Raw genomic sequence first — 27,110 nt, 5'->3', positions numbered from 1 at the left:
GATGGCGCACTGCGCACAATGTTTAGTCCCTATCCATGTGTTTGTTCTGTCTTCCATCCATCACGTCTCCAGAAGTTGACTTAAAACTGTCTTTGTGGCCCACAGAATGAGATCACCGATGATAACTTACTGGAGAGTTTTCCATTTTCCAACGCTCCCATCTGGCTAGTGTTTTCTGGCTTCTAATTCGGGAACCCAGAGTCCCCCGTCCCTCGTCCCCCGAAATTGACTTACCACCTTTCGACCCGGTGGGAAGAAAGGTAACCAAACCTCTGTTCCTCGCGTCTGACTGTATTCAGCGCTATAACATTTTTTTTTTTTTAAAAAAGGAAACCATCAGAGAAAGATAACTTTCTCTCCCAGGTCTCAGGATGTACTTGGCTCAGGATACATATGTAAAAAGAAAATAATAATAGTAACACCAACAACAACAACCAGAACAGTAATAATAATAATAATGATAATAATAATAATATAATAATAAACTCCAGACTGTGGGACCACGCCCTTTTAGAGTGGAGGAGAGTCTTCCAGGGGTTCAAGGGGTGGGTGGTACAAGCATCAGGTTGGCTTCCTCCCACACCGGGGGCCCTGTGGTATATAAGCCCTCTCTGTCAGACCTGCTCCCACTTCTCACTCTGTAGTCCGACCAGGAGGAGCCGCGAGGATGAAGCTCCTGTTCGTGTCCGCCTTCGCCGTGTTCGCGCTGTCCGCCCTCGACCGGGCGGACTCCTCCGCTTACGACAAGATCCTGTCCCACAGCCGCATCAGGGCCAAGGACCAGGGGTAAGAGAAATGCCTATTCTACCACAAAAATAAATAAATAAATAAAACTTGTTTGTGAGAAACAAATGCAGAAACTACTACGTGGATTGCTCCATGAATATGAATATGAATATGAAATCAGAAAGGAGTATAGTGGAGTACAAAACTCCAGATTTGTATATAAATTGAAATAATTTCTTTGAGAGGTGTAATGAAAACATAAAGTGTTTTGCCAATTTTGTGGAGTAGGGTGTAGAGTGAAGAAAACTGAATGTTTAGTATAAATATTGACATAAACAATTGTGTTAATTGGTTTTATGAGCAAAAGACATATTTTTTCATTTTTCATGCATTTTCATTTTATTATTTTATTTTATAAATGCTAGTGCACTGCAGATGAATTTTGCATGGCTTGTTCCCTTTGCTTAGCAAAGAATGGAAAGATGATGGTAAAAAGACATGAAAACTTTTATATTAGGAATTTCTATTACGATTCTGGGGAAACCATTCATTTACTAGCAGTGTGTAGAGAAATAAGAAATTATAAATAAGCATTGTCCATTCTTAACCTTTTAAAAATAATTAATTGCTTTGTAACTTTTTTAGATATTAATTATTATTTTTTTTTTTTAAATTTTATTCTTATTATTCACAATTTATTATTCCATAAAATTTTCTAGCACAAAGTAAATCAACCCGTTCTGATCGCCATGCTAAAAAAGTTACGTGTTGACCCATCAGTCTGTGAGATGGTTAGTAGGTGAAGAAAGATTTCCTCTTGCCTTTTTTTTTTTTGTTTTTTGCAAAGTTTAATAACTTCCCTTTCCCGTTCTCTCCACCTCAGACCCAACGTGTGCGCTCTCCAGCAGGTCAGCGGGACCAAAAAAAAGTACTTCAGCACCTGCAGGAACTGGTACCGTGGCTCCATCTGCGGAAAGAAAGCGTAAGTGTGCACTTCCTTCACCTCGGCTGCCTGGATTAAGCGCTCTGTGTCTCTGGAACCTGGAGTTTTGGAATGCTCCTGAACTCTCAAGGTCAAAGGTCAAAGTTGTCCTTTCTTTCTCTGGATTTCCTTTTGGTGTAATATGAGTGTAAAGATTTAGGCTATCTGACTAGTGGTACTTATTTTTGTTACAATTCAAATTTTTTGTTTGTTAATATTGCACTTATTGATTATAGCTGGGCCTCTGTGCTTTCTTGGTGATGTGATATCTTATTTTTGTATTCCTGAGATTACCACTGATGTCATGCCATGTAACATAAAAGTTAAAAGTCCCGCCCCCCCTTGCCCCAATCCCCCATGAGCAAGGCTGAAATGAACTATGACTTGTTCACTTTTAGTCTTAGCCACTGCCAAATGTTCTTAAAGGTGGGATCTCAAATAGCCTTTACCTTTTCATTTTGACAATATCCAGCCTCTTTGAAGGGGCAGCAATTCACACAAGAAAAGTTCATACCCTCAAGGCTGTTTATGACAGTGAATAAAAGTAAGCACCGCTTCAGATGATCAGCGACTGCCACACAAACAGCCACCTCCTCTAATATACACAAATGTTACACTAATTTATTATGAGTCGTAATCTATCTGACAACTCGCACTAATAATTCATTTGTAAGCACGCACAGAGAAAAACATTGGCATGGAATGATATTTTACCTGTGGCTTGCCAAGCTTCCACCGTGTAAAGCTTTTAAGCAGCTTTTAAGAAAGGAGTCCGACAAAGACGTGTTCATAACATTCATATGAAAACAGGACCCATAATTTAACATGAACTCACTGTACGTTGAGCAAAGTAATAAATACGTTGCTAGATACTGTAGGCCGACTGAATCATTAGCTGGTTTGAGCGGTGGCCACGGCGAACCGCCGGCGTTCAGAACATTTTGCCGCTGTAACGTTTGGGACTAGCCTAGCATGCCATTTTTCGTGGTTTGAAAGGGGCGGGGGGGGGGGGGGGGCTGAGGGTGATTCACAGAGGCTACCTACCCGAGTACTCACGCTAAACTGGGCTGTAAGAGCCCTGGCGATGTGCCTTTCACTCGGTTTTGACTCTGGCCCGGGTCCCTTGTTAAAACCGCGTATCGCCGCCGTTGCCAGTGGTTTCTCCGCACTCGTCCAAACCGCAGCGTCAGCTTGCGCCCAGAGCAGTTTCCGCCGCCGCCGCCGCCGCCGCCGCCGTTGCTGCCGCTTGTTCGCTGCACTTCGAAACAACAGGGCCGTGCCTTGCGGGAATTTTTTTGTGCTCAGCATCAGGCGTCGTGAAACCGCGTCCAAAGAGTCTGGACAAAGATGATCGAAAATTCACCACTCGCCGTTTTCCTCCAGGACGTAGGCTAGCCTACCTCCGAGGTATCAAACAGGTTTGATACTTCAACAATGGAAGGACAGCAGATTTCATAAGTAGCTACGTACGTAAGCCAATAGGCCAACTGTAAAAAATTCAATGTATATCTGAGCTGCTAAGGCATATAATTATGTTTGGCTGAGAGTTTGCGTGTACCAATGATTGCTTCAGCTGAAAGAAATACACAGCTAACGGGCAAGTTTGGTAGATTTCAGTGAGACCTATCTGATTGGTAGCACATACAAGTGCTACGATACAAGCATTTCTTTACAACAAAACAGATCTGCTCCAAACATTTGCATTGTCTGCTCAGTTTATTGCGTCAGACGGGTTTATTAAATCAAATTATGCATCGTCCGACAAAATGTATTTTGCGCGTGATCAGTATTAAGATAAAGAGCAACTGCCCAACAGATTGTCAAGTTGTGCGGATCTTTGTTATTAATACTTTCGGTTGGACTGCACCTTGAAGGCCGCTGGATGTTGGCACGTTTGCTTGCGCACGGGCTAGCTCGTGGAAATCATTTATAGTAAAGGTGTGACTGCATCACTGGCTTAGTGCATTAGCAGCTGTTTATCTCAGTTAATTCCAGCTGAGAACTCAGTCTTCTGTTAGGCTTCCAAGTTCCAATGTTCCACATGTTCCTCGTGACTTATGTGTGATTGGCCTGGCGTCTGCAAATGCATTTTATTTATTTAAGGAGTTTTGTTTATCAAGCTTCATTAATATGCATCATAGGAATCTTTATTTTGTAACCACCTTTGTTTCCTTTGTTTCTTTATTCCCCAAATTTGGAAACCCATTTGCAACTGTAAGCACAGCCTAAAATGCAAATCCTCAGAAAATCAATGCAGCTACTGTAGCGGTGGCTAACTGTTTGAGCTGCACAGCCGCAGTACATGCATTCATCCAGAGGAGGCGCTATTGCGCAGTGTGGAGAATATCCTGCCAACAGCAGCCCATCCTCTCTGGGTGAAGCTGTGGCTTACCATACACCATCCCTTTAGGCTCTCAGCAATGCTGGCGCTGGTAGGATTACATATTCTGGACTGTGGGCCACATCACAGTGCTGAGGACTAGTACTAGTATGTTAAAACAAAACCAAAGTAACCCAGCTAGGACAATACTCAAGCCATAGGCTTGATTTATAGGCTATAGCACCTTTCAAGCAAAGAGCACAAAGCGCTTTCCAGAACAGGCAAAATAATAAGGTATAAAATCACAATACAAGGAAACAGCAAAAGCATAAAAGAGACGAATGAACAGCGAAATAAAATGGCAATAATATACGAAAAGACAATAATAAAAAAAAGCATGACTTTAAGGATGACAGCATGTCTTCATCCAGGTCAGTGACCCCCCATCTTCTAATAGACAATGTGGAAAAGAGGTGAATAAGGTGAAAAAACATCCTGCGAGGACTTTGTGACAGACTGAAAATGTATTTCTTTATTTATTTTTGTGGAATACTCCTACTGGTCTGCTTCATGGTGTGCTCTTGGAGCCGGGAGTTCATGGAGTACATCCTGGGCTCTGGAGCTAAGTGCAGAGAGATGCTGACACTTTATCCCAGCTCTGAGGCTGGATCTCAGGGGAGCTGCAGTGACCTCATCAGCTCAGCTCTGTCTGCCGCGGTTGAAAGACAGAGGGTGGCCCTTGGGCCATGCTCCATCTTGACTCCTTCTTCCCCATCCTCGCAAAAAAAAAAAAAAAAAAAAAAGCTGGAGCGCTCCTTTTTCCCCTCCAGTGTGTTTTTCCTGGAAACGAGCACCTCGGGTCTCTCCAGACTCTGTGCGCTTTGGCGTTTGGCCAGCCCCCCCCATCCCCCACTCATCCTCCCCCCACCCCCCCACCCCTACCCCCCTCCCAAAAAGTCTGGTTCCTGGCTAGCGTTAGCCCACAGCGGGGGAACATATGGAAGCATTTGTTAGCCTGGAGGGTTCCCACTGTCCACTAGATGGGGAGCACCCCTCCTTCTTTTCCACTCAACCCCCCCCAAAAGACCTCATCCACTGTCCTCTACCCCAGGCACGAGAAGCTCTGACTGAAGGGAAGATGATGGATTTTTTTTCTCTGAGTCTCAAGGCAGCCAATGAGTTCTGGGCTCTCGCGTCTATCCTGTGTTGCCCTGTTGCCCTCCCTGGAGGCAGTAGAGCGCTGTGGATTGTGTAACCCTGGCTTCAGTCTGCAGCGTGTCTGCAGCTGGAGCCACGGGCCAGTCGTGTGTAGGGGAAAAATAAAAAATGTGCGTTTGATGAGTCACTGATTGAAACATAAAAATAAAAAAAAATGCATTTGTGCAGAGATAATCGTGACTTACACACAAATCTCAAAGTTAAATTTATATACATAATGTGTATAGAAATACTGAAAAATCTTTTTGTGCTGCTGGTTTTAAATAGCAAAAACACACCTGTGGTGAAGTGAGCGGTAATTCATAGCCCCATTAACTCTTGGTACCCAGGTGGTTACTGTAATGTACATTAATTACTGCATGACAGAAGTACTGCAGGGCGAGAGGAAGCTGCATTGTCATGTGGGACACACGCATGCCAGAGGATTCCCTTCTGCTTTATACTCTAGCCATTTTATATTCATGTTCATCCTATTGCCAAATCCCAGCTGTGTCCTTCCATGAATTCATCATATTTGTCATGAATGCATGAATAGCTTATTCGTGAGTAGTAACGTGACTTTATTACACAACAACGCTATTATTTAAATTTGAATAATATAATATGAATAATAGTACGCCCCAGCACGTACACTTCATCTGAAACCAATTTAAAGTCAATTTCACGTGTGGAATAAGAAAATCAGTTTCAACAACAGCACAAATTGAGCAGTGGAGGCAAGATCACAAGCTTTGAGGAAAAGCATGCCAGGGTTTAGCAGAAAAGAGAGGTCTAAAGGCATGTCAGATGGTGTGTAAGAGCGGTGAAATGGCTGGACGTTAACTTTTGTGCAACGTAATCAGTCTCTCATTTGGCTAATTCCAGTTTTGCCATCTTTGCATGTGGCTCTACCCCACCAGATCTCTCTTAAAACCCAGTTGAAAATTACTGCTTTTCCTTTTCTAGATCATTGATGGGCCCCACGGTCTGGTATAGAGTCTGTGTGAGTGCCAACAGACAGTCCTGCAGGGAATGCGTAGTTGGCACTAGCGTTACCCAAGGGGGGTGGGTTTTGGCCAGCAAGGGTGGCAGTGTCTCAGGGACAGAGGTGGAGAGTTCAGAGGTCAGAAAGTAAAGTCCTGTCATGTGTTTATATCACCCACGAATGCTGCCAGCTGATATCACTAATTAGTTCCACCCTCCTGGCTGAGAAATTGTGCTAATTAGCAAATCCAGGTGATCGGGGAAAAAAATCCTGGGGAGGACTTTTAACTTTCTGAACCTGGATTTTACACCTCTGATCATTGAGCGTCAGGTCCTTTGGAGCGGACACATGCTTGTCTTCGAACTTTCTGACTCGATAACAGGCGGCACGGCGGTGCAGTGGATGCCCGGGTTCGAATAACTGCCAGGGCCTTTATGTGCGGAGTTTTGCCTGTTCTCCCCATGTCTGCGTGCGTTCCCTCCAGGTACTCTGGTTTCCCCGCTCAATCCAAAGACATACAGGCTAAGCTACTTGGAGGTAGTGGAGGGTGGGGGCACAAACAGGGCGTTGCTGTAGGACAGCTTGCATGCTCAGTCAGCCTACCTTACCCTGCATGAATAAAAGTTAATAAATAAATAAATAAATGTAAGTTGCCCCCTTTGTTCCTAAGCCTTTCACGTGTTCTGGCTTAGAATGGCACTGGGTGTGCGGAGGCTGCGATAGAGAGATGAGGGAGGAGGAGACGCTATTGACGGTCCGAGCTGTGCGCTCCGCGCCGTGAGCGTGACTTGACTTGCCCGCCTGCGCTTTGTGACATTTCACTCGGCTGTAACATTTTGTTCACGGGGGTAACAGGGAAAGCTCGCCTGTCTGTGTGTGTAATACCTTGCGGTACAGGTAAAGACATGGCAGCCCAGGGAAAAAACTACACCAATTCATTGTGCTCCTCAAAAAGAATCTGGCTTATTTGAATACTACTTGAATAATGTTTTGGGTTATATAAATACGAAACATAAAAAAATACTTTGTGCCTTGACTGGCCTGGGGGGAAGAGGTTAACCAGAGCTTGATCGTGGACCATGCAACTGCTTCTGCATTAAAGTAGGGAGACGTTAACATGCGTGCAATGGCATGGCAACACAATCTTAACGAGCGAGCAGTTTTCATCCGTTTGTTTGGCACAGAGACTCGGACCACATGGCATGTTCAGGCGATGAGTCAGCTCATGAACTCAGACAGTATGGAGAAGCACTGCGCGTTCGGCACCATAAAAAAATAAAAAAATATCGTTGCCCTTGAGTCAGCAAAAAAGGCTTCACAGAATGTTTCTATGGGTCTTTGGGTTCAGCAACCGTTGCAATTACTGTAATGTACCGCTGTCCACAAGGGCTCTCGTTTCTACTGGGTTTATGGAACAACACTGGATATCCTCAGCTGAACTTCGTACCCCACAATTTTGGACCCTTTCCCCCATTATTGTGAACAAAGTTATTACAGCCAGTGAGACTGGAAGGAATAAAGAAGCTTTCCTTTCCTGTATGTTTTCATCTCCCTCTGAATATGTCATTACATCATTAAAAAGAACTGAAGTTTTGAGTTTGATACGAATGAATTGAAAGCTCACATCATCAGGTGTGCTGTACACTGTCAGTGCTGCACGGCATAGGGACTAGTAAAGTTTGTTCAAGCCACCATTGAACTTGTATAACGTAATGTAATAACAATAATAAAGAACAGTTTTTGTAATTTCCTGAAAAGGAAGTAGCTTTTTTTAACAGCACGGTGCACATGCCAGCAGACTGGTGCTCTGTGTGTTTGTACTGCTGAACCAAAAGCAACAGCCTCTTTCTTCTCGTCCTCTCCTGCCCTCAGGATGGTGCTGTACGAGTGCTGCCCAGGATACATGCGGCTGGACGGAATGCCAGGGTGTGCCGCAGGTAAACACGCCCACCTGTGAACTCCCCCACCTGGGGCGAGGCTTCGTCCGGTCGTCCCCTGTTGAAAGGCTGATTGCATGCCTTTCTGCACGAACTGGCAGCAGGAAGCTGCTGGCATCAGAGCAATGAAAACAGAAACCCTGCGCAGAGTCAGCCAGTGCCTTTTAACATTCAGCAGAACCAAGATACTCCTTTATCGTGTTTGCCAGTATGGTTTACACTCATAGCTCACATAGCTTCTTAAATTTTACGTTAAAAGTTAAAGTTTTAAAATGAGTTCATGTTCCGCATAGCAACCTGTTCACCGTTGAATTAATTGACACCTCAGACTCTAACTTAATGAGTCCAGTATGACGACCATATGTTTATCCAGTTAAAGATACTTCAGAGCTGATTTTTTTGGCTGGACCGCAACACCAGGGCCAGCCCTACAAACGCGAATGTTTGTGACTGAGTGACTGAGTGAGTGACTGAGTGAGTGATGAAGTTACACCATTGGTCAGCCTGTCCAGCCATATACTAGGTTTTGACCAGGTCTTGTTTTACGTGAAATCTTTTCCCATTGTATGTTTCTAATTTGATTTTAATTTCTCTTCTAGTGGCACCCATTGACCACGTTTATGGCACGCTGGGTCCTGTGAACGCCATCCAAACGCAGAAGTACGCGGACATGTCGAAGCTCAGGCCAGAGATCGAAGGGGAGGGTTCGTACACAATGTTCGCTCCCAGCAACGAAGCCTGGGAGCTCCTGGACCCTGTGAGTCTCCTGGCTGAATATTTGTACCTGGGATTTTCAGGGGAATTTATGGGCAGTGTTTAATGGTTTGGCATGTGGAAAATATTTTTATTTATATTTCTTTATTTTATTGTTTCACTTTGTTCTGAAATGTCTGTAATGTGGTTTTCACACGTACAACAAAAGCACTAAATAAAGTTGTTATTATTATTGTTATTATTGATATCATTGTTGTTGTTGTTGTTGTCATTGTTGTTGTTATTATTATTATTATTGTGTTTTGGGGCTCCATGGTAACAAACTATGTCCCTGATAGAAGCTGCTTCCTTATTTCTGCCCAACAGGAAGTGAGGAACGCTCTGGAGAGCAATGTGAACATCGAGCTGTACAACGCCCTTCGCTATCACATGGTCAACAAGCGCCTGCTGACCAAAGACATGAAGGACGGCCTGAAAGTCAACTCCATGTACAACGATCTGGGCCTTCACATCAACCACTACCCCAACGGGGTACGTTTAAAGAGCGTGCGGACCTGCACGTGCCTGGGGGGGGGGGTAATCTCAGCAAAACGACGTCACGCGCTGCTTCGTTTGGAGATCACGCTAAACATCACGTGCCTTCACTCCCCTTTGTGCAGATCGTCACGGTGAACTGCGCCAGGATTATCCACGGCAACCAGGTGTCCACAAACGGAGTGGTGCACGTCATTGACCGCGTCATCTCCGCCGTTGGAAACACCATCCGTGATGTCATCGAAGTTGATGATGACCTATCCTCTCTGAAAGTTAGTATCACAATCACACGGACACTAATCCAGACCCATTGTAGCGGCTCAACAGTAATGATGATGTATGCATATATTATAACTTAAATGTAGCTTCAGTCCAGTATTTAGTGCATTGTGGGATTCCTGAATCTACTTTCTCCTACTGCTTCAGTGGACAGACTAGGTGAAATACTGCTATTGGCTTACATATAATATACATCTTGATCTCCTATTTCTGTGTATGGTTTTCATATACACATATGTATGTAGAACATAACATAACATAATGACGAGAACAGGCCATTCAGCCCAACAACGTTCGCCATTTTATGCATTTTTTTTGTATGTATGTATGTATATAGTATGACAACAGTGTTATAGCAGTACTAATAAACGGCATTTTCCATCCAGACCATAGCTGATAACTCTGGATTGATGGACAAGCTGGGGGAGAAAGGACAGTACACTCTGTTCGCCCCCACCAACAAGGCCTTTGACGAGCTGGACAGCGATGTTCTGGAGAGGATGATGGGCGACAAGGGAGTCCTCAAAGGTAAACCGTGCACCTGTATCCCCGCAAAGGTGTGGCTAAGAAAGAGCTGGGGTCAATTAAGGTCACCAGGAAGATAATCAGGTTTTTTTCTTCTTGACAGCAGAGAACTTTTCACAGTCACTTTATTTGGTTCTTGTGTTTTTGTTATGACAAAGGTGTAACTCTTTCTTTAACCATGCAACAATGAGGGGAAGGATTTACTTTTGTGATTATATTGAGAGAAAATGTGTGGAAAGGAAGGAATAACGTTTTTGTTTGTTTGTTTGGATGAGCCTGTTAAGAAGTTTAAGCTCTCTGATGTTTTCTTAAGAAAGGCCTTCCTGCTCATCTCGAGTCCATAATGAAAAAACCACACCCTTTCCAATACAAAAAAATCCAATGGCAATTCATATTATCCTATGTTTCTACTGTAAAATTCCTCATGCATTTATGAAACATTAAAAAAGTAAGAAAAAAATGGTTTGGAAAGTGGTTAAATAACTGAGCAGATCAGCGCAGGTTAATGTGGAATAATCCATGGGAATTAGTGTCACTAAAGCTATTAGACGATCCAGACCGCAGAGTTTTTCCAAATGCACACAACAGTACGAATCACCTTCGGGGCAAAAGGAAAAAACAGCAGCTTCCTTCCTTTTTAATTTCAAAGCTGTGAAAACTGGCAGCTGTGTGATCTCTCTCTCTCTCTCTCTTTGTCTCCTGTCTGTTCTTGTTTGCCCTGAGCTATGAGATCACGCTACAAAGTCTATCGGGCTGCAATATTTGAGCTGCAGAAATGCTGAGGGTCATCATGTTTTTTTTATTTTTTTTTTTATCATGCAGCCCCATACTTTATGAGGTCCTGTCAGGACATGTAAAGTCCTCACCGTGTGTGTGTGTGTGGGTGCGTGCATTTGTGTGTGTGCGTCCGATGGCTTCCTGATCACACGCTTCATCCTCCCCCCCCCCCCGCCCCCCCCCCCCCCCCCCCCCCCCCACGCAGCCCTGTTGAACTTCCACCTCCTGAACTCGGCCCAGTGCTCAGAGGCCATCATGGCTGGAACCTCCTTCGAGACCCTGGAGGGCCACAACATCGAGGTCGGCTGCGACGGCGACAGCCTGACCGTCAACGGCGTCAAGATGGTGCTGAAGAAGGACATCGTCACCACCAACGGCGTCATCCACCTGATCGACAAGGTGCTCGTTCCAGACTCAGGTGAGCTTCCCACCCATCGCCCCCCCCCCCCCCTCTATTCTCACCTCACAGTGCTGGGGATCAGAGAGCGATGATTTTAAACCAAGGCAAGGGCACTGCTACTGCAATGACTGTTTGAGAATAAAATCAATTATTATTCCATCTGATGACCTCTTACACCCGGGGGTTCCAAACCCTGGCCCTGGAGACTGACATGGTTTGCTGGTTTGTGTAATTACCATGGACTTAATTCGACAATTATAACAGTTGATTACAGTAAAACGGTTGATTGCACATCTATCTCACCTCATTTGGCTTCTAGGGTCTAAACTGGTTCTTGATTTTAAGGTGAAATTAAAAAAACATTAGAAAAAACAGCAGACCCTGAATGGCTCTCCAGGACAAGACCTGGCATTGCCTGTCTATATGGCTAAATTGATTAGTTAATGAATCAGTTAAATGCACTTGATGAAATCCAGCAGTCAATGTCACCAAAACGTACAGCAACAGTACAGATGGCCTGGTAATCATTCTTAAACTGGCAGGACTCTAAACATGTTTTAAATAATTTTTTTTTTAAATTTCTTCTTCAGCTAAACAGGTGACGGAGCTGATTGGCGAGTCCCAGGGCACGTTTGGCGATATGGTCGCTGAGCTGGGATTGGCTGCTGCCATGAGGCCCAAGGAGGAGTACACTCTCCTGGCACCCGTCAACACGGCTTTCACAGGTGAGGTTCTGCCTTTCCGGAACATTCCGCCGCTTACGTCACTTATTCCACAGCTGTTATCTGCCAAGGAAGGCGCAGTCTTAGCTTGGCACTGAAATGCGTTCTAAAACTCTTGACTTACAAGCGTGGGCCAGCGCACTGAGAGCCCTGATCAAAAGCTCCCTGTTTTAATGTTGTTTTAAGGTCCTGGCCCTTAGTGCATTCGTCACATCTGGCTTGTCATCTATTATTTTGCTAACCTTTATTTTTGTGGACGAATTTCACTGATTGTCAAGAGGGACCTGGCGCAACCACAGCAATGCATATATTTAGCACTGATTAAAAACTTGGTGTTTCAGACATCAGATTCAAACAGGGTTCTCAGATTGTGGCTAGGGATTGTAGAGGCAAGGCATTTGGGAAAGATCTGAGGCATTTTTTCAGAGTGATTGTTGTTTCCTCAAGTGAATCATATGCTTAGTCAATAAAGAACAACTCTGATAGACCAGACGGGTACATTGTTTTCAGATGGGTCTGTCTGATTCAAACTTTTCTCAAGGGATTTTTTTTTGTTGTCTGGTTTTTGTCTCTTTTATGAAGCGTCAGTGTGGCCCCTGGGTCTGCACAGGTGTCTGTCGGCTACATCTGGCTTTGTTTCACTTTGACCAATGTCTGCTTAACTGCTAGCCTTATTGTACTTATATGTCAATGCCTGCAACAAAAACATAAATCTCTATACCCTGCCTCCTTCAGTAGTTGCAAAATCACTCTTTAACCCACAGATGACGTGATGGGTATGGACCAGCGCCTCCTCAAGATCATTCTGGAGAACCATGTCCTGAAGAAGAAGTTCCTCCTGAACCAGTTGTACAACGGCCAGCGCTTGGAGAGCATCGGAGGAAAGAGCCTGAGGGTGTTCATCTACCGCACTGTGAGTGCCCGTCCCCCACGGCCCCCCTTTGGCCCCACACCAACATCCTGAGAATCTGAGAGTCATTACCCAGCGTCACTAATGCAAATCAGATTACTTTTGTCGTGCAGGCAACAGCGACCTTGGAAAGAATAATCTGTTTTCTTTTCTCTTATGTTTTGTACTGGCTTGTCATCTACCTCTTTACATTGGTTCCTCATCACCACAAAGAGTGTAGCCTTCCAGTACTGTCTACACCAGCGGTGTCCAATCTTTAATCCAAAAAAGAAGGTGTGGATGGAGGTTTTTGTTGTAACCCAGCACTATGACACCTCATTGAACTAATTAACTTATCATGATCTTCAATCCAGAACTTGATAAAAAAGAATTTGGTGTCTCAGTGCTGGGTTAAGATAGAAACTGGCATTCACACCTTCCCTTTCTTGATAAGATTGGAAACCCCTGGTTTACACATGAAGCGCAGTCTTAGTGCGGTCTACACAGTAGAGTGTAGTCTTCCGTTATAGACTACATATAGAGTGTAGTCTTTGAGAGGAGTCTACATATACAGTGCAGTTTTGCAGTCAGAGAAACAGAGAAGCTATACCTCTTTAAGCACAAACCCAGGTGTTGTGGACCCAGGTTCGGGGGGGGGGGGGGGGGATGGGGGCAGGGGCGGGGGGAGTGGGGAGCGGGTGCTGATTTTGGCGAAGAGGCTGACGTATCGCCGTTGGGTCTCTCTTCCGCGCAGTCCGTCTGCATTGAGAACGCCTGCATGGTGAGGGGCAGCAAGGAGGGGACCAACGGTGCCCTCCACCTCATGAAGGGCCTCATAAAACCAGCCGTGAAGACCATGTTCCAGATCCTTACGGACGACGGACGCTTCAAGTAAGTCACACATGGGCAATTCATTCAGAAATAGATTTTTATTTGTATTTATTTTTGGTATGGAATCTCCTTGGAATGGGAACCGCAACCCCTCTATTGGGAGAGGCCAGTTGACCTTGCGATCTGCTGCTGTCTGCAGGATGTTCCTGTCCCTGATAGAGGCTGCCGGTTTGACCGACTTGCTCAATCAGGAGGGTGACTTCACTCTCTTTGCGCCGACTGATGACGCGTTCGAGGGCATGAGCCAGCGGGACATAGCGCTGCTGACGAGTGGGTCATCCTTCTCTTTACTGCTCCAGTTTTTTCTTCATTTCTTTTGTTTTACTTTTCCATGGAAATCGCTCAGTTCCTCTCGTTGTTATTATCCTCTCGTGTTATTGTGCGGAAAACTGTTCAGCGTTTAATCAACTCTGCTGAGATTTTTACTGTACAATGTGCAGATTCATTTTCGGAGCTGAGATCAGTAGAGCTAGTGTGTGACCCCTGTTTCCTGATCAGGTGACATCAACGCCCTGAGGACAATCCTACTGTACCACCTGACCAAGAGCGTGTTCATTGGCGCTGGCTTGGAGGGCGGAGTCACCAACCTGATGAAGTCCCTGCAGGGAAGCAACCTCAAAGTAATCTCTGTAAGTTCCCATCATTCTCCAGTCCCCCTCTTTAAGTTCCCATGATCCTCCTGTCCTCCTCTGTAAGTTCCCATGATCCTCCTGTCCTCCGTTCCAGCTGCTGTTCAAGGGTTGCATTGTTTCAAGATGGCTGATTTGAGTCCATCCTTGTACTGTGTACATACTAATCCAAAAATTTCACAAAAAAAAGAAACAAACAAACATTGGTCATCAGTCCTTCAAATGCATCCTTTCATCGCTCCTGCAGTTTCCTGACTGCACTTTCTGGGATAATTGCTGTAATTTCAGCTTCGCATACTTACCGTACTGTTTTCATTTCGTTTCCAGGACAAGAACGGTCTCCAGGTGAACACTGTGGGCGTGGATGACGCTGACGTGATGGCGTCGAATGGAGTGATTCACATTGTGAAACGCCTGCTGTACCCCGCAGGTGAGCACAGAGGGTCTTACAAACCGGGGTAAAAGCATAGGTGGAGTTTGACTTGTAAGCATGGGGAGGGGGGGTGATAAGACTGCAATCATGGATGGGGGTTGGTGGGGGGTCGAGATTTGCGGTCGTGGATCGGGAGGTGTGGGTGTGGGGGGAGGGGGAGGGTGAGGAGATTCATAGATTTGCATTTGTGGAAGGGGGGGGGGGCGGTGAGTGGGGTGGGAAATTTTCAATACCAGCCCTGGGGGGTTTATGACCGTGGACGTGAGTGCTCATTTGCGAACAAGGAACGGATGGGGGATGAGGGTGCGGTTTGGGGAAATATGGGGGAGGCCAGGCTCCCCCAGCCCCATTAAGCACCAGTCAGTATGACCATGACCATGACCACTCCATAACCACTGGGCCTATAGACTTCTCTCATACTCAGCTCCTGTGTACCTTTCATCCTTTCTGCCTCCTAACTGCTAGAAGCTTCCAGTCGGTAGCAAGAGTTTCTGGTGTGGCATTATAGCACAGAACATCCATCGCCGCAATATTGCACTTGGTCCCATCCTTCATGGAAGATCCGACTGGAATGTTTCACTTTGACCGGAGGGAGAGACAGAACTTTTGGGATCACCAAGCCTGTGATTTTAAGCAATCGGTGAGGACTCAATGTGACTGTCTGTCTGTGTCTGTTTGTCCAGAGCTGCCCGTTGGAAGCCAGGACTTGCTCTCTTTGTTGCGAAGACTGATCACGCAAATTCAGTTCAGGGTAAGGACACCAGAATCTACACACACAGACACGCACACACACACACACACACACACACACATGCACACACACACACTCTCTGCACTCGCTCATCATTCTCTTGCTTCCTACTCATTGGAAAAGAACCATGCTTATTTTCCATTGAAAAATAATGTTTTATTCCAGGAAAATGTATAAATTGCCTAGGTAAGCAATGCATTCAAATGTACATAAAATATTTTCGTATTATATGTTTAGATGTGTTTGTTATGTATACATATCTTTTTATTTTCAAATGTGAGGGAATATAAAATTGAAGGTGTTCTATGTGAAAAGGCTGCGTGTAAAAACATGGTTAGGTTGTTCAGGTGGCCCACATCAGGAAATGAAACCATTCTTCAGCAGCAGCATTAGCGGCCGCAACACTGCATTCCCCGTGATGAATTCACATGCGATTGGGATCTGTATCATAACTGTTTGTCCTCTTCCAGTATGTGGCCGGACACAAATACAAGGAAATCCCTCTGACTTTCCTGAGTAAGTAAACTGCTCTTTAATTTCTTTATTCTGTTAAAATTCCTACATTTTTTTTTTGTAGTTATTTTCCAAACCTGATGCTGTTGTCCAATGTCTGTTTATTCGACATTGGTTGGCAGTGATATTTATTGTGTGGGACAGATGAATGATTTTGTTGTTCTGTCTCTCTCTCTCTCTCTCTCTCTCTTCATCTCTCTCTCTTTGTCTCTCTCTCAAAATATCCAGAGCGAGTTATCACCCGCGTCGTCGAAGCAGGTAAAACTTGAAAAAAAAGCCATGTATTTATCAGTATATAAAATATAAATTTTATATTACCATTGTGGAACTGTGATGAGAAACTGTTTTTACCAGACATCTATTAATCTTTTTCATACCTGATGTGGTTTTGTAATATTTTCTGCCTCAGTCTGTGTGTGTGCGTGTGTATATGTGTGTGTGTGTCTGTGTGTGTGTGTGTGTGTGTGTGTGTGAACCATTACAGCTGATCTGATAATGCAATGAAATTACCCAAATGTACCGTTATAACAACTGCATGAGTACCGTGCGCTGTGCGCGTTGCTCCGACGACCTGTCGTGACCAAGCCGCCACGGCGTGTGTGACTTTGTACCGCATGTCCAGACGTGACGGTGAAAACGCAGAGAAACAGGTATCGCGCAGCGCCTCCGAAAAGGATTTCCCGTGCTCTTCCAGGTACAGAGGGGGCCGAGCGCCGGCTCTGCTGCCCCCTGGCAGCCACGCTGAACGAGGCTGACGCTCACCGCTTTTTTGCCAAAATCACCGGGTCAAACTTTCGTGGGTTCACCGCGCAACCAAGTGACTAGGCCGGCGCGGCCGATCACCTTGGTTACCGTTGTCCGTATAGTGCACCGACTATAGCTTTGTCTATAGACTATATTTTCAGCAATGCTTAAAGTCATCTGGAGCTGGACATTAATTGCCTGTCCGTGGAACTCGGGTGTGAAGTTGGCGGTAATCGTATCGACACAGTTCAATTCTTTCAATTTAGGGGCAGTTTTGCTTCTTCAGTAATAATTGTCATTCAAACCGTCAGAGGGTATCCCTTGTTTCATCGTATAATAAGGTTACAAAAGCCACCAGTACTTGTATGCTATATACTGTTAATGTGACTAGGGTGACTTCAGAACAACCCGAAGAGCATAAAGTTTTTCACAATACCGTTGCATACCTCATTCTAAAATAAATATGCAAGGTTAATTTTTGGTTGAGGAGAACAAAGACATCAATGACCCCGAGTGTTCTTGAACTAGGCCATGAATGTCCACCAGCTAAATCTCTTTGGCGTTGCTGAAAGCTTCCCTGTGTGATGTTAATTCCAGAGGCCCAACACTGTTCTCCACCCTGCTTATGGACCGAGAGCTACTCGTGTTATACGCTTCTCAGTCCAAAATAAGAGTCTGATTCTTAAAGTGCCCGAGATTTGAGTGTGTTGAGATTGAGGCATGCTGAAAGAGGTTTTTCTGTACACCCCCCCCCCCCCCTTGTTTGAAGGCCTGTCCCTGCATGATTTTTCTCACCGTGTGACCTGAATAGCACCACTGTTCAGCAAAACAATGCTTATGGAACGCAGGACATTCCAGCTGAATGGTATTGTAAAAAAAATATTGTTTTCTTAAAAGAGGGAATCTAATGTTTCATGCTTGGTTTTTTTGTTTGTTTTTTTTTTAAGACCCGGCGATTACCAAGGTTACAAGGGTAATTGAGGGAGATCCTACTATTACCAAGGTTACACGGGTCATTGAAGGGGATCCCACCATCACCAAGGTCACAAGAGTCATTCAAGGCGAGCCCACTATTACCAAGGTTACAAGAGTCGTCGAAGGCGATCCCACTGTTACCAAGGTTACAAGGGTCATCGAAGGAGATCCCACTCTTACCAAGGTTACAAGGGTCATCGAAGGAGATCCCACCGTAACACATTTCACCAGGGTCGTCTCAGGTAAACGCCAAAAATCACAAATTCCCACAACTGCTTTCAGTATAATGAGCCACCAGTATGCCATACATGACACACATTAGGTAAGTAGTTTAGTGCATGGCACACATATGGAATTCAAGTAACATAAAAAAGCAATGTTGTCACTATCAATGTTGTTGAAATTCTTGTTTATAGTTATTTCATGAAGTTTCAGATTTGTATTTTACCTTTTCGTAGTTTTCTTCACCTATACTTTCCAAACACACTCACTACATACGCCATCAAAGTGAATCCCAATTAGATTGCAAAACTTTTTTTTTTTTTTTTTAACTGAGCTAGACCGGCTCTTAACTGGAATGCTAGATTTTGGCAAGTTTAGCTTTGAAATGATGGGTAAAATATTTAAATTATCTGATCTTTGCCAGATGATTTAAAGCTGCTGACACTATGTTATGTAACCCTTACTTACTGAAATACACCTGCACAGGCATGAACTCTGAAATGACTACTTACACTTACAAAGAAACCTGTGAGCAAAAATGTTACTTTTTGAGAATTAAAAACAAAAAATGTTTACAAAAAAAATACAAATTTATACACATGAAATAGTAGCTTTGGTTAAACATGCTGAAGTTGATTGAATAAGGTCCCAGGAAATGTGTTTTTTCAAAGGAAAAAATGAGGCCCTGTGATTAAAAGGCCTTTGTCTTCACAGGTGACGTGGGCGGCGAGGCGGATCTGAAGAAGCTTCTGGAAGAAGGTCAGTTCTGAGCGGAGCTGTAGAATGAAGGGAGCAGGATGCCAGATGAGCTCACCGTGGGCCTCGTTCACATAAACGACCTGTTTCAATGACAAAAAAAAACAAAAAAACCTGAACAGAAATGAGCGTGAATAATAAAATATTAGGAAACATTTTTTTGCAGAAATGTAAGCTGTAAATATCAGAACATTTGCTGGAGGGTTTAAAAAAAAAAAAAAAAAAAAAAAAAAAATATATATATATATATATATACATAGAAGAAGTATAGAAGAAGTACTTCTATAAGAAGTTTCTTGAGAATGGTATCTGACATCATTGGGTTTTCGACTGTTCTGTTCCTCAGGGACCAGCTACTCCCACTTCACCACCATCGAGGGCGACGCTTCGAACATTGACTTAGACACAGAAAAAATCACCAAGCTCATCGAAGGTCAGATCGGCGGCCTGGGCGGCCGCTAACAGCCACTGCTGCAGCCTGTCTGAACCGCTCCAGCCTGCCTCCGCGCCCCCCTCTGAGTCCTGCAGGATCGCTCCAGCCTGCCTCCTCGCTCCACGGCCACGGACTGCTTTTGCCCTGCTGCACCCTATGCCCATGCCTTGACGCAGCCCTGGAGCTCCAGATCTATCACCCGGCTACGCTAAGCTGCGCTGTACTGAACTCAATACAATTTGGTCCTCTGTTGTTCTGTTATTTGTTACCTCAGCTGTAGCCTGCTCAACCCATTTCATTTTGCTGTGATAGATCGCTCATTACATTGCTGTTACGTTGCCGCCATGCCACTGCTTTTATACCAGGCCGGCCAGTGGAGGATGGGCTCCCCCTTCTATAGTCGGATTCCTCCCGAAATTTCTTCCCATCAGGGAGTTTTTTCTCGCCGCTGTTTTGAGGGTTTTCTCCCCACTGGGAGTTTTTACCTCAGGTGCTTGCTGTGTGGGGGTTCAGGCCTGGTTTTTGCTCTGTTTGCTCTGTTTGCTCTTCTTGCCTTGCTGATCTGTAAAGCGTCTTTGTGACAGTTCTCTGTAAAAAGCGCTATATGAATAAAATTTTTAATTGAACTGAAAAAAAAAAACGTGATGAGTTCATGGCTCGTTAGTGATTGTAAATTCTCTTCTTTTGTGTTTATTGCAGGAAAACCAACAAGACGTGTCCCACCGAAAAAAGATAAACGTAAAAGTTACCGATAGCATTGTTATTATTGTTGTTGTTGTTTTTGCTGTTACACAACAATAAAACTAGCCTTAAAGAAGTTCACCAAAAATAAATAAATTAAGGTATATTTCCACCCGGAGTAGTATCTGTCCATCCAGATAGTTTTGCTGAAATGTGATGAGTTTTATAGACCTTCGCTGCCGCTCAGCCTGATAAAATGGACCTCACGGGTGCATCTTCGTGTCAAAGCGTCAGACATCGGCGAACCATGAGCTGCGCTTTCTGCAGCGAATATCTATAAAACTCGCCACATTTCAGCAAAATTGTCTGGATGGACAGATACTACTCAGCATAGGTGGAAACATACTTTAATTTCATTTTTTTTGTGTTGGGTGAATGTAAATAAAACGGCAGTGTTTTTAGAAAACGATTTGAAAGTGGACACGGTGTGTCCGACTTTGATGTTCTCCAGTAACAAAAAAAAACTACTGCAGCGCTATTACATAGCATGCTATTCGTTTGACGAGAGCATGGCGGGTGACTTTGTCCTCCTCCCTGTTCACAGCTAACACCCGAAGAAGAGGTCGTCAGTGAACGCTAGCGGAACGCACCATCACACTTATGAATACGAGGAGCTACGATCATTGGACATCAGGAGACCCACGGGCCCGTGACCTGGTCAACGCGCTCGACAGAGAACTCCTTGTGGATAGACTAGATCAACTGAATTAAAGAAGAAAGAAAAACAAAACTTTTTTTTTTTTTTTTGTGAAAGAAAATATTGGTGTATGTAATCCCTACATGCAATGAAAAGGCTTGGTCCAAAAAAAAAAAAAAAATGGTAGCCAGTAGTCCAAAAGCAGCCAGTAAAATTCGGAAGCCCTATACAAGCTATTTGTGCTTGTCTGTGTGTGTGTGTGTGTGTGTGTGTGTGTGTGTGTATGTGCGTGTGTGTGCCATCATTAATATTATATATGTCATATTATATATATCACAGCTGGAAACGGCAAGTGAAATAAGACCAAGAAGTGTATGTTTGTAAATGACTTTATTTGCAACGTGGGAGGAAAGGTTGAAGGGGCAGCTTAGGGCATTTACCTCTGCATGACCATGATTTTGATGGTGCTTGCATTTAAATTCAGAATGCCACTTTTCAGTTTAAATAAACAATGCTTGGCGACATGACGCATGTTGACAGTTCCCACCCATTTTTATGTATGAAAATGTGCTCTTTCAGAGGTTAATGCATCCTGTACGTTTTTTTTTTTTTCATTTTGTTTGGTTTTTCTTACTTGTTTTGAAATTTAATTATGTAACTGCTGCATCCTGCAGCCTTAATTTTTCAAAAAAACATTTCTAAAAAGCATTTTATTGGTTCCTGGTGTGCACATGGCTTCACACATTTTCTGCTACAAACTTCACCTTTGGAACAAGTGTTCAATAAAATCTATTATGGGTGTTAATATGTTCAGATATTGTATTTTTGTGTCCATCAGTTACATAACGTACTAGCAAATACGATTACATGCGATGTAATCACAAATTCATGATTGAGTTCATTTTGCATTACTAATGAATTGGGTTTGCTATGAGAACTCATTTTCCTGCACGTGGAAACATGCACAAATAAAATATCGTTCTGACAATGTATGGGATCAGGCCACTGAAACGCGGAGCCCCTGATAACCTGGTACATACACCACAAGGTCCCTTGAAGCCTGCACTCCATACGGGACTGTGCAGGGGACGGGGTGGGGGGGTGGGGGGGTGGGGGGGGGGGGGGGGTGAGCCCCAGAGCAATGCTGGATTTATTTAGAACCTCATCACTCCACTCCAGTCTGAGGACCCACATCAATAATACTAATGAATTGCACATGATTAAAGACAGTGAGCACCTTCACTTAAAAAAAAAAAGAAAGAGAGAGAAAAAAACTAACAACTAAAAAGATCAAACTGTTGTTGGAGCCCACATTATATGGGGGTGGGGGTTAGGTTGAGAGGCTGTAAATGTTATTAAAGTGTCCCTTCAGACTAACGGAGGTGATAATTCATATTTGGCAAAGATGGAACTCTCCTCCGTGTCTGTGCAGAATTAAACACATAAATAACTGTTCATTAGAGTGACATGGCCTGATATATCCCTGATAATGTTAGCAGAAACATGTGATAACATGGAGATGCATATCATAACCGGTCAGACACTATTTGCCCTTTGGCCAGCAAACCAATGATGCAGGCATGCTTGGCACAGAGATGATTGGCAGGTTGACAGAAAATTCAGAAAGTGATGAATGAAAAATGTACCTATTTGTCCAAGCCTGTGCTTGCACTGTAAATATGAGCTTGACTTGCTTGTATTGTACACTTGCTGATTGAATTAGATGAACTTGTAAAAGCAGAAAGCCACTTCAAGCCTGTTCTGGTTTTTGACTATGCAAAACACTTGAAATAAGACACTGAAAATTGCATTCACCCTGAAAAAGGTATGCTATTATGATTTACTGAATTTGCGGGCCACCAATATTAAAATTTAGGACCATATTTTATTTGGCGTATACTCATATCTTTGGTGACTTATGGAGCAGTTAATTTTAGATTCAAGTGCATAGTCCAAAAATGGAAGGAAAGCTCCTTTCAGAGAAAAGCACTGTAAATCCACAATTAATTATTCAGCTAATACCCAAAAATAATACGCCAATTACTACAAATCCATCAGCATTTTGAACATTGCAAATGTCTGTTTAAGTCATTTGGTCGCTGAGTGTCCAAATGTACAAATATCAGATTCAAGGTCATTTCAAACAAGCTGAGCCTTAGGAAGGCCACATAATACATTTACAGTACATTGCAGGCATTTAGCACACGCTCTTATCCAGAGCACCTTACACAACTTTTACTCAGCATTTACATGGCATCCAATTATACAGCTGGATATGTACTGAAGCAATGCAGGGTATGCACCTTGCTCTTCGGTACAAAGGCAGTGCCCCACCCAGGAATCAAGCCTGTGACCTTTAGGTTATTGGACCAGGGCCTTGCCCATTATTCCACACTGCCGCCATAATAAACACGCAGAAGAGAACGTCCTTGTTTTTTCCCGCTAAAGCATGTAGAAGGGTCACAGCGAACATCTGCCGCAGCCCAGCGGAGGCTGGGGTACTGAGAGCAAGTTGCCTCATCATTCTGTTTTTGAGCAAGAACACGAACTGTACTGATTTATGAACAAAGGCAAGATGTGCTGCATTTTTTGGCCCGTCTGTGTCTGTGCACGCTCTGCACGCGCACGCGCGCGTGTGTGTGTATGCATGTGTATGTGTGCGTATGCATGTGTGTATGTGTGCGTATGCATGTGTGTGTGTGTGCGTGTGCGTGTGTGTGTGTGTGTGTGTGTGTTTGTGCATGTGTATGTGTGCTTGTGCATGTGCATGTGCATGTGTGTGTGTGCGTGCGTTTGTCAGTATATGTGTGGACGTGTTTGTGAAAAGTATGAAAAGTTTTCCACTGGCCAGTAGGTGGTGCTCTAAATATCAATACACCTACAGTATTTAGTATGACCTCTGCAGCTGCTGTCGAAGTTGTGCCATAATGTCAGAGTGATATTTAACACTTAGTTTTAGCCAGGAAAGAGTTTCTTTCTCAAAACTTACACAGCAGTATAAGACTGCAGGTCTAGTATATATTTCTACTGGAGGAACAAGCCGAACGAAAGAAACTGGCCGTTCAGCAGAACTGACCACAAAACGCAGCAGCGCACGGTTGTGTGAAAACCCCGTAAAGACGATCAGGCCATTAAACAGATCCCAGCGTGCTTCAGTACCCTGGCTTTGTGTCTCATGCAACCAATCTGGGATCGGATGAAAATATTTCTTTTTATCATTCATTTTATTGAAGGAAATTCCTAAAGGTTTGGCGTACTGTACGTACCTCATTAACGTTGAAACTGTTGTTTTTGCTTCTTTGTTTTTCCTGCAGGATAATCCTCAGAAGGAGCAGGAAAATGAGTGGAAGAATGTTTGTCACAGGTTCAGTTTCAACTTCTTAAGAAGTTATTTAATGATAATGTCATTTAATAAATAGAAAGGTGCATCCATGTGATCATATTACATTCTGCTTTTAAGGGCCACTGCTTTTCCAAGTATTTCTTTTTCATCCAGCTCCTTCTCCATTTGTCATTAATGTTGTAAATGTCTCAGGGCCCAACAATGCTTTGGTCAAAGAAAGCCAACGCATAATTGAAAACAGGAGAAAACTCCAAGCTTTTCAGTTTTAATCATTAATTTACCAACAGATTATAAGCATTCATTCCAGCGTATCACTGCGCACATTTGATCCGTTACATTTTGATAAGTTCCATTTCCCAAACATAACATAGTTCACCGATGCCACTACTTGATTCTTTAATCGCTCTGACATTTTATATTTTAAAATGACGACCAAGGTGGAATATTGAAAAGGCTGTTTTTTTCTTTCTTTCTTTGCCTGGCTGTACAGAACGAGGCTGAACCGTGACAAAACCGTTTCCGGCATCTGGAAAACAAGAGGACTTGCGGCAGGGAAGGATAACTGCTGCATCAGCATCCGAATGCTAATGCTGATGGTAATGCTAATAGCCGGCACCTGATCCCAATAAAGCTGCGAGAGAAGAAAAAAACAAAAACGCAGTGTTCCGGAATGCGATGACGGCGCAGCGCCTCGCTGCCCTGTCCCGACTGCAGACACGCGGACGGAAAACCACAGAGCGTCTGAACAGCGAGCGGCCGAGTCAGTACCGAGGGAACAAAAAGGATTTGAGAATCGAAGGGGACATCACAGACTTGCTCCCGTTCGGCCACTTCCGCGCGTAATCGTGAAATGCGATTGATCATGAAATGCGGTGGGGAAGATTATTGATTGAATCCAGGCCACTGTGTGCTTTGTCTCCAAAAGATGGCCTGGATTCAAACCCAGTATTCCCTTTTTTAATGCACACACGGTTTTTTCCACAAATTTATCACTGAACCCAGCAAAAATGCATTTTTATAGGAAAAACATAATACTGGCATAATATAAATGTGGGTCAAAGTTAAGAACAAATGTTGATTACATCCTGGTCTTAGGTTAGACTGTGGAAGCATTCAGAAATGTAATTATTTTCTGGGATTATTATCATCCTGGTCCTATGTTCTGTGATATGTAATCCACAACGAGCAGATGGAAACAAAAATTGTGTTTTTAGTTTTTTCGTTGTTCTTTTTTTTTCATCCTGTGGACACTTGCTGTGATCGGTTACATTTCATTTTGAATTATGAGTTTTTAAGCCTCCACCAAGACAGATGTTGCAATGGAAATGACATTCTTTTTCCAGAATAAAAGAAATATTTCAGTGGAAGGCGAACCAAACCAGAGCAAAGGCTGGCACCAGCTGCAACATCAAAGTTTTCTTCAGAATCATGTAAACAAATAGTTTTCCCCTTTTTAGTTCATTAAAACTTTGACTTGTTTTTCATAAAAATGAATTAACACGCAGCATGACATATATTTAAATTTAGATTTTAAAAAGCCCATATCTATCTGCCTGTCTGACATGCTAGAAAGCGTACTAGTATTTTTGCGTTTTTTAACAAACTGTTTTTTACAGCGTGACCATTCACCAATGACTCTCTTGTACCAATGGCAAGCACTTGCATGTTGTGCATAAATTTTGCTTTGCCTTGGAAACTGTGTCTAAAACAAGCAGTTATGTGTAGAGCCAAAGTGTACAAATAGGCCTACAAGCGGAGATAAATGTGGCTTTGCAAGAGCTGTAAAACGAAATTTACTCATAAAACATGTGTAGTGTACAGCTCACGATGGCTTTATTAGGGCTAGGGGTGGCTGAAAGTAATCATGGAAAAACTCACGGCAACCCCCTTTTGCTATACCAGTGTATAGTATTGCATGCATCGCATTGAGATTATGGAGTTAGTTTATTTAATTACAGGGTTTACCTTCCAATATCATTAATAGTACCTTATAATGGGAATGCAGCTACATTTTATATATTTTGGCATAGCTGTTTGAACTCCCCAATGTTGTGGTCAAAGCACGATAAGGAGGCCCTAATTTAGTTGGATTCCCGACTCATTGCATGTGTTTGTTTTTTAGTTTTTAGGGGTTTTTTTTGCAAAAGTGATTTATTCGAGGACAACCCCACACTTCTATTCAATATTGAAAGTCAATGTTTACTCTGGCATAGTACACAGCTAAGAAGAAAGGGAGAGGAAGGGAGGGACGTGGTCAGACGAGGTTAAAAATGAGCTGGCCTCTTGCTACCAACCAGAGTTGGCTGGGGCATGGTTCCCTCAGCAGAGCAAGTCCTAATGTACTAGAACAGCGGTCTCCAACCGTGGTCCTGGAGAGCTACAGGGTCTGCTGGTTTTTGTTGTCACCTTAATTGAGACCCAATTGAGACCCAAGACACCAGGTGAGTTGAGTTAACTGTGTAACCGACTGTGTGCTCTAATTGATTCATGAAGTGCAGAGTCACTATGAAAACCAGCAGACCCTGTAGCTCTCCAGGACCAGGGTTGGAGACCACTGTGCTAGAACATTGGTTCCCAACCCTGTTTGAGAAGATCCACCATTCTGTAGGTTTTCACTCCAACCCTAACAAAGCACATCTCATTCAACAGCAAGAGATCTCATTGAGCTGCTAATTAGTAGAATCAGGTGTGCCAAATTAGGGTTGACATGAAAACCTACAGGATGGATTGTGGATCTCAGGAACAGGTTTGGAAACCACTGTACTAGATTCTGGAATGCTAGAACATATAGTGGAAGGGATTAAAACAGTGGTGTCAAACTCGTGCCATGGAGGGCCGTGTGTATGCAGGTTTTCATTCCAACCAATTAATGCTGCCTTAATTGAGTCCAATTACTCATTCAGCCATATGCGTTTAACTGCATTGAAGCACAGAATATAAGAAAATTTTTATTTAGACAATGCGGGTCACCATAGACGTCGGGTCACCATTGTGCACAAACCTGCATCCCTAATTCAGCAAATAATTTAACTAATTATATAATCAAGATCTGAGG

The 27,110-nt window shown here is 43.6% G+C and overlaps 1 protein-coding gene across 2 annotated transcripts; it reads left to right on the top strand.

The window, feature by feature from the left end:
* Nucleotides 1-617: 617 nt before the first annotated feature.
* postnb (periostin, osteoblast specific factor b) lies at nt 618-21,525 on the top strand. 2 transcript variants are annotated; one of them, XM_035383843.1, is made up of 23 exons: nt 618-786; nt 1,610-1,708; nt 8,083-8,147; nt 8,747-8,904; nt 9,228-9,392; nt 9,521-9,667; nt 10,061-10,202; nt 11,182-11,394; nt 11,967-12,101; nt 12,863-13,011; nt 13,742-13,878; nt 14,018-14,148; nt 14,377-14,507; nt 14,835-14,937; nt 15,624-15,691; nt 16,162-16,207; nt 16,433-16,462; nt 16,827-16,898; nt 17,896-18,165; nt 18,860-18,904; nt 19,248-19,334; nt 20,034-20,072; nt 20,620-21,525. In XM_035383843.1, the coding sequence occupies exons 1-23, from the start codon at nt 668-670 to the stop codon at nt 20,646-20,648; spliced, it is 2,580 nt and encodes an 859-aa protein (XP_035239734.1). In that variant the 5' UTR covers nt 618-667; the 3' UTR covers nt 20,649-21,525. The 2 variants fall into 2 exon arrangements, with proteins under 2 accessions (XP_035239734.1, XP_035239735.1); XM_035383844.1 differs by lacking the exon at nt 16,827-16,898 and having other exon boundaries at nt 619-786.
* The last annotated feature ends 5,585 nt before the right edge of the window (nt 21,526-27,110 follow it).

The sequence above is a fragment of the Anguilla anguilla genome, chromosome 12 (genome assembly GCF_013347855.1).
Source record: "Anguilla anguilla isolate fAngAng1 chromosome 12, fAngAng1.pri, whole genome shotgun sequence".
In the NCBI taxonomy this organism is placed as follows: Eukaryota; Metazoa; Chordata; class Actinopteri; order Anguilliformes; family Anguillidae; genus Anguilla; species Anguilla anguilla.
This window is presented reverse-complemented; position numbering and strand designations above follow the sequence as displayed.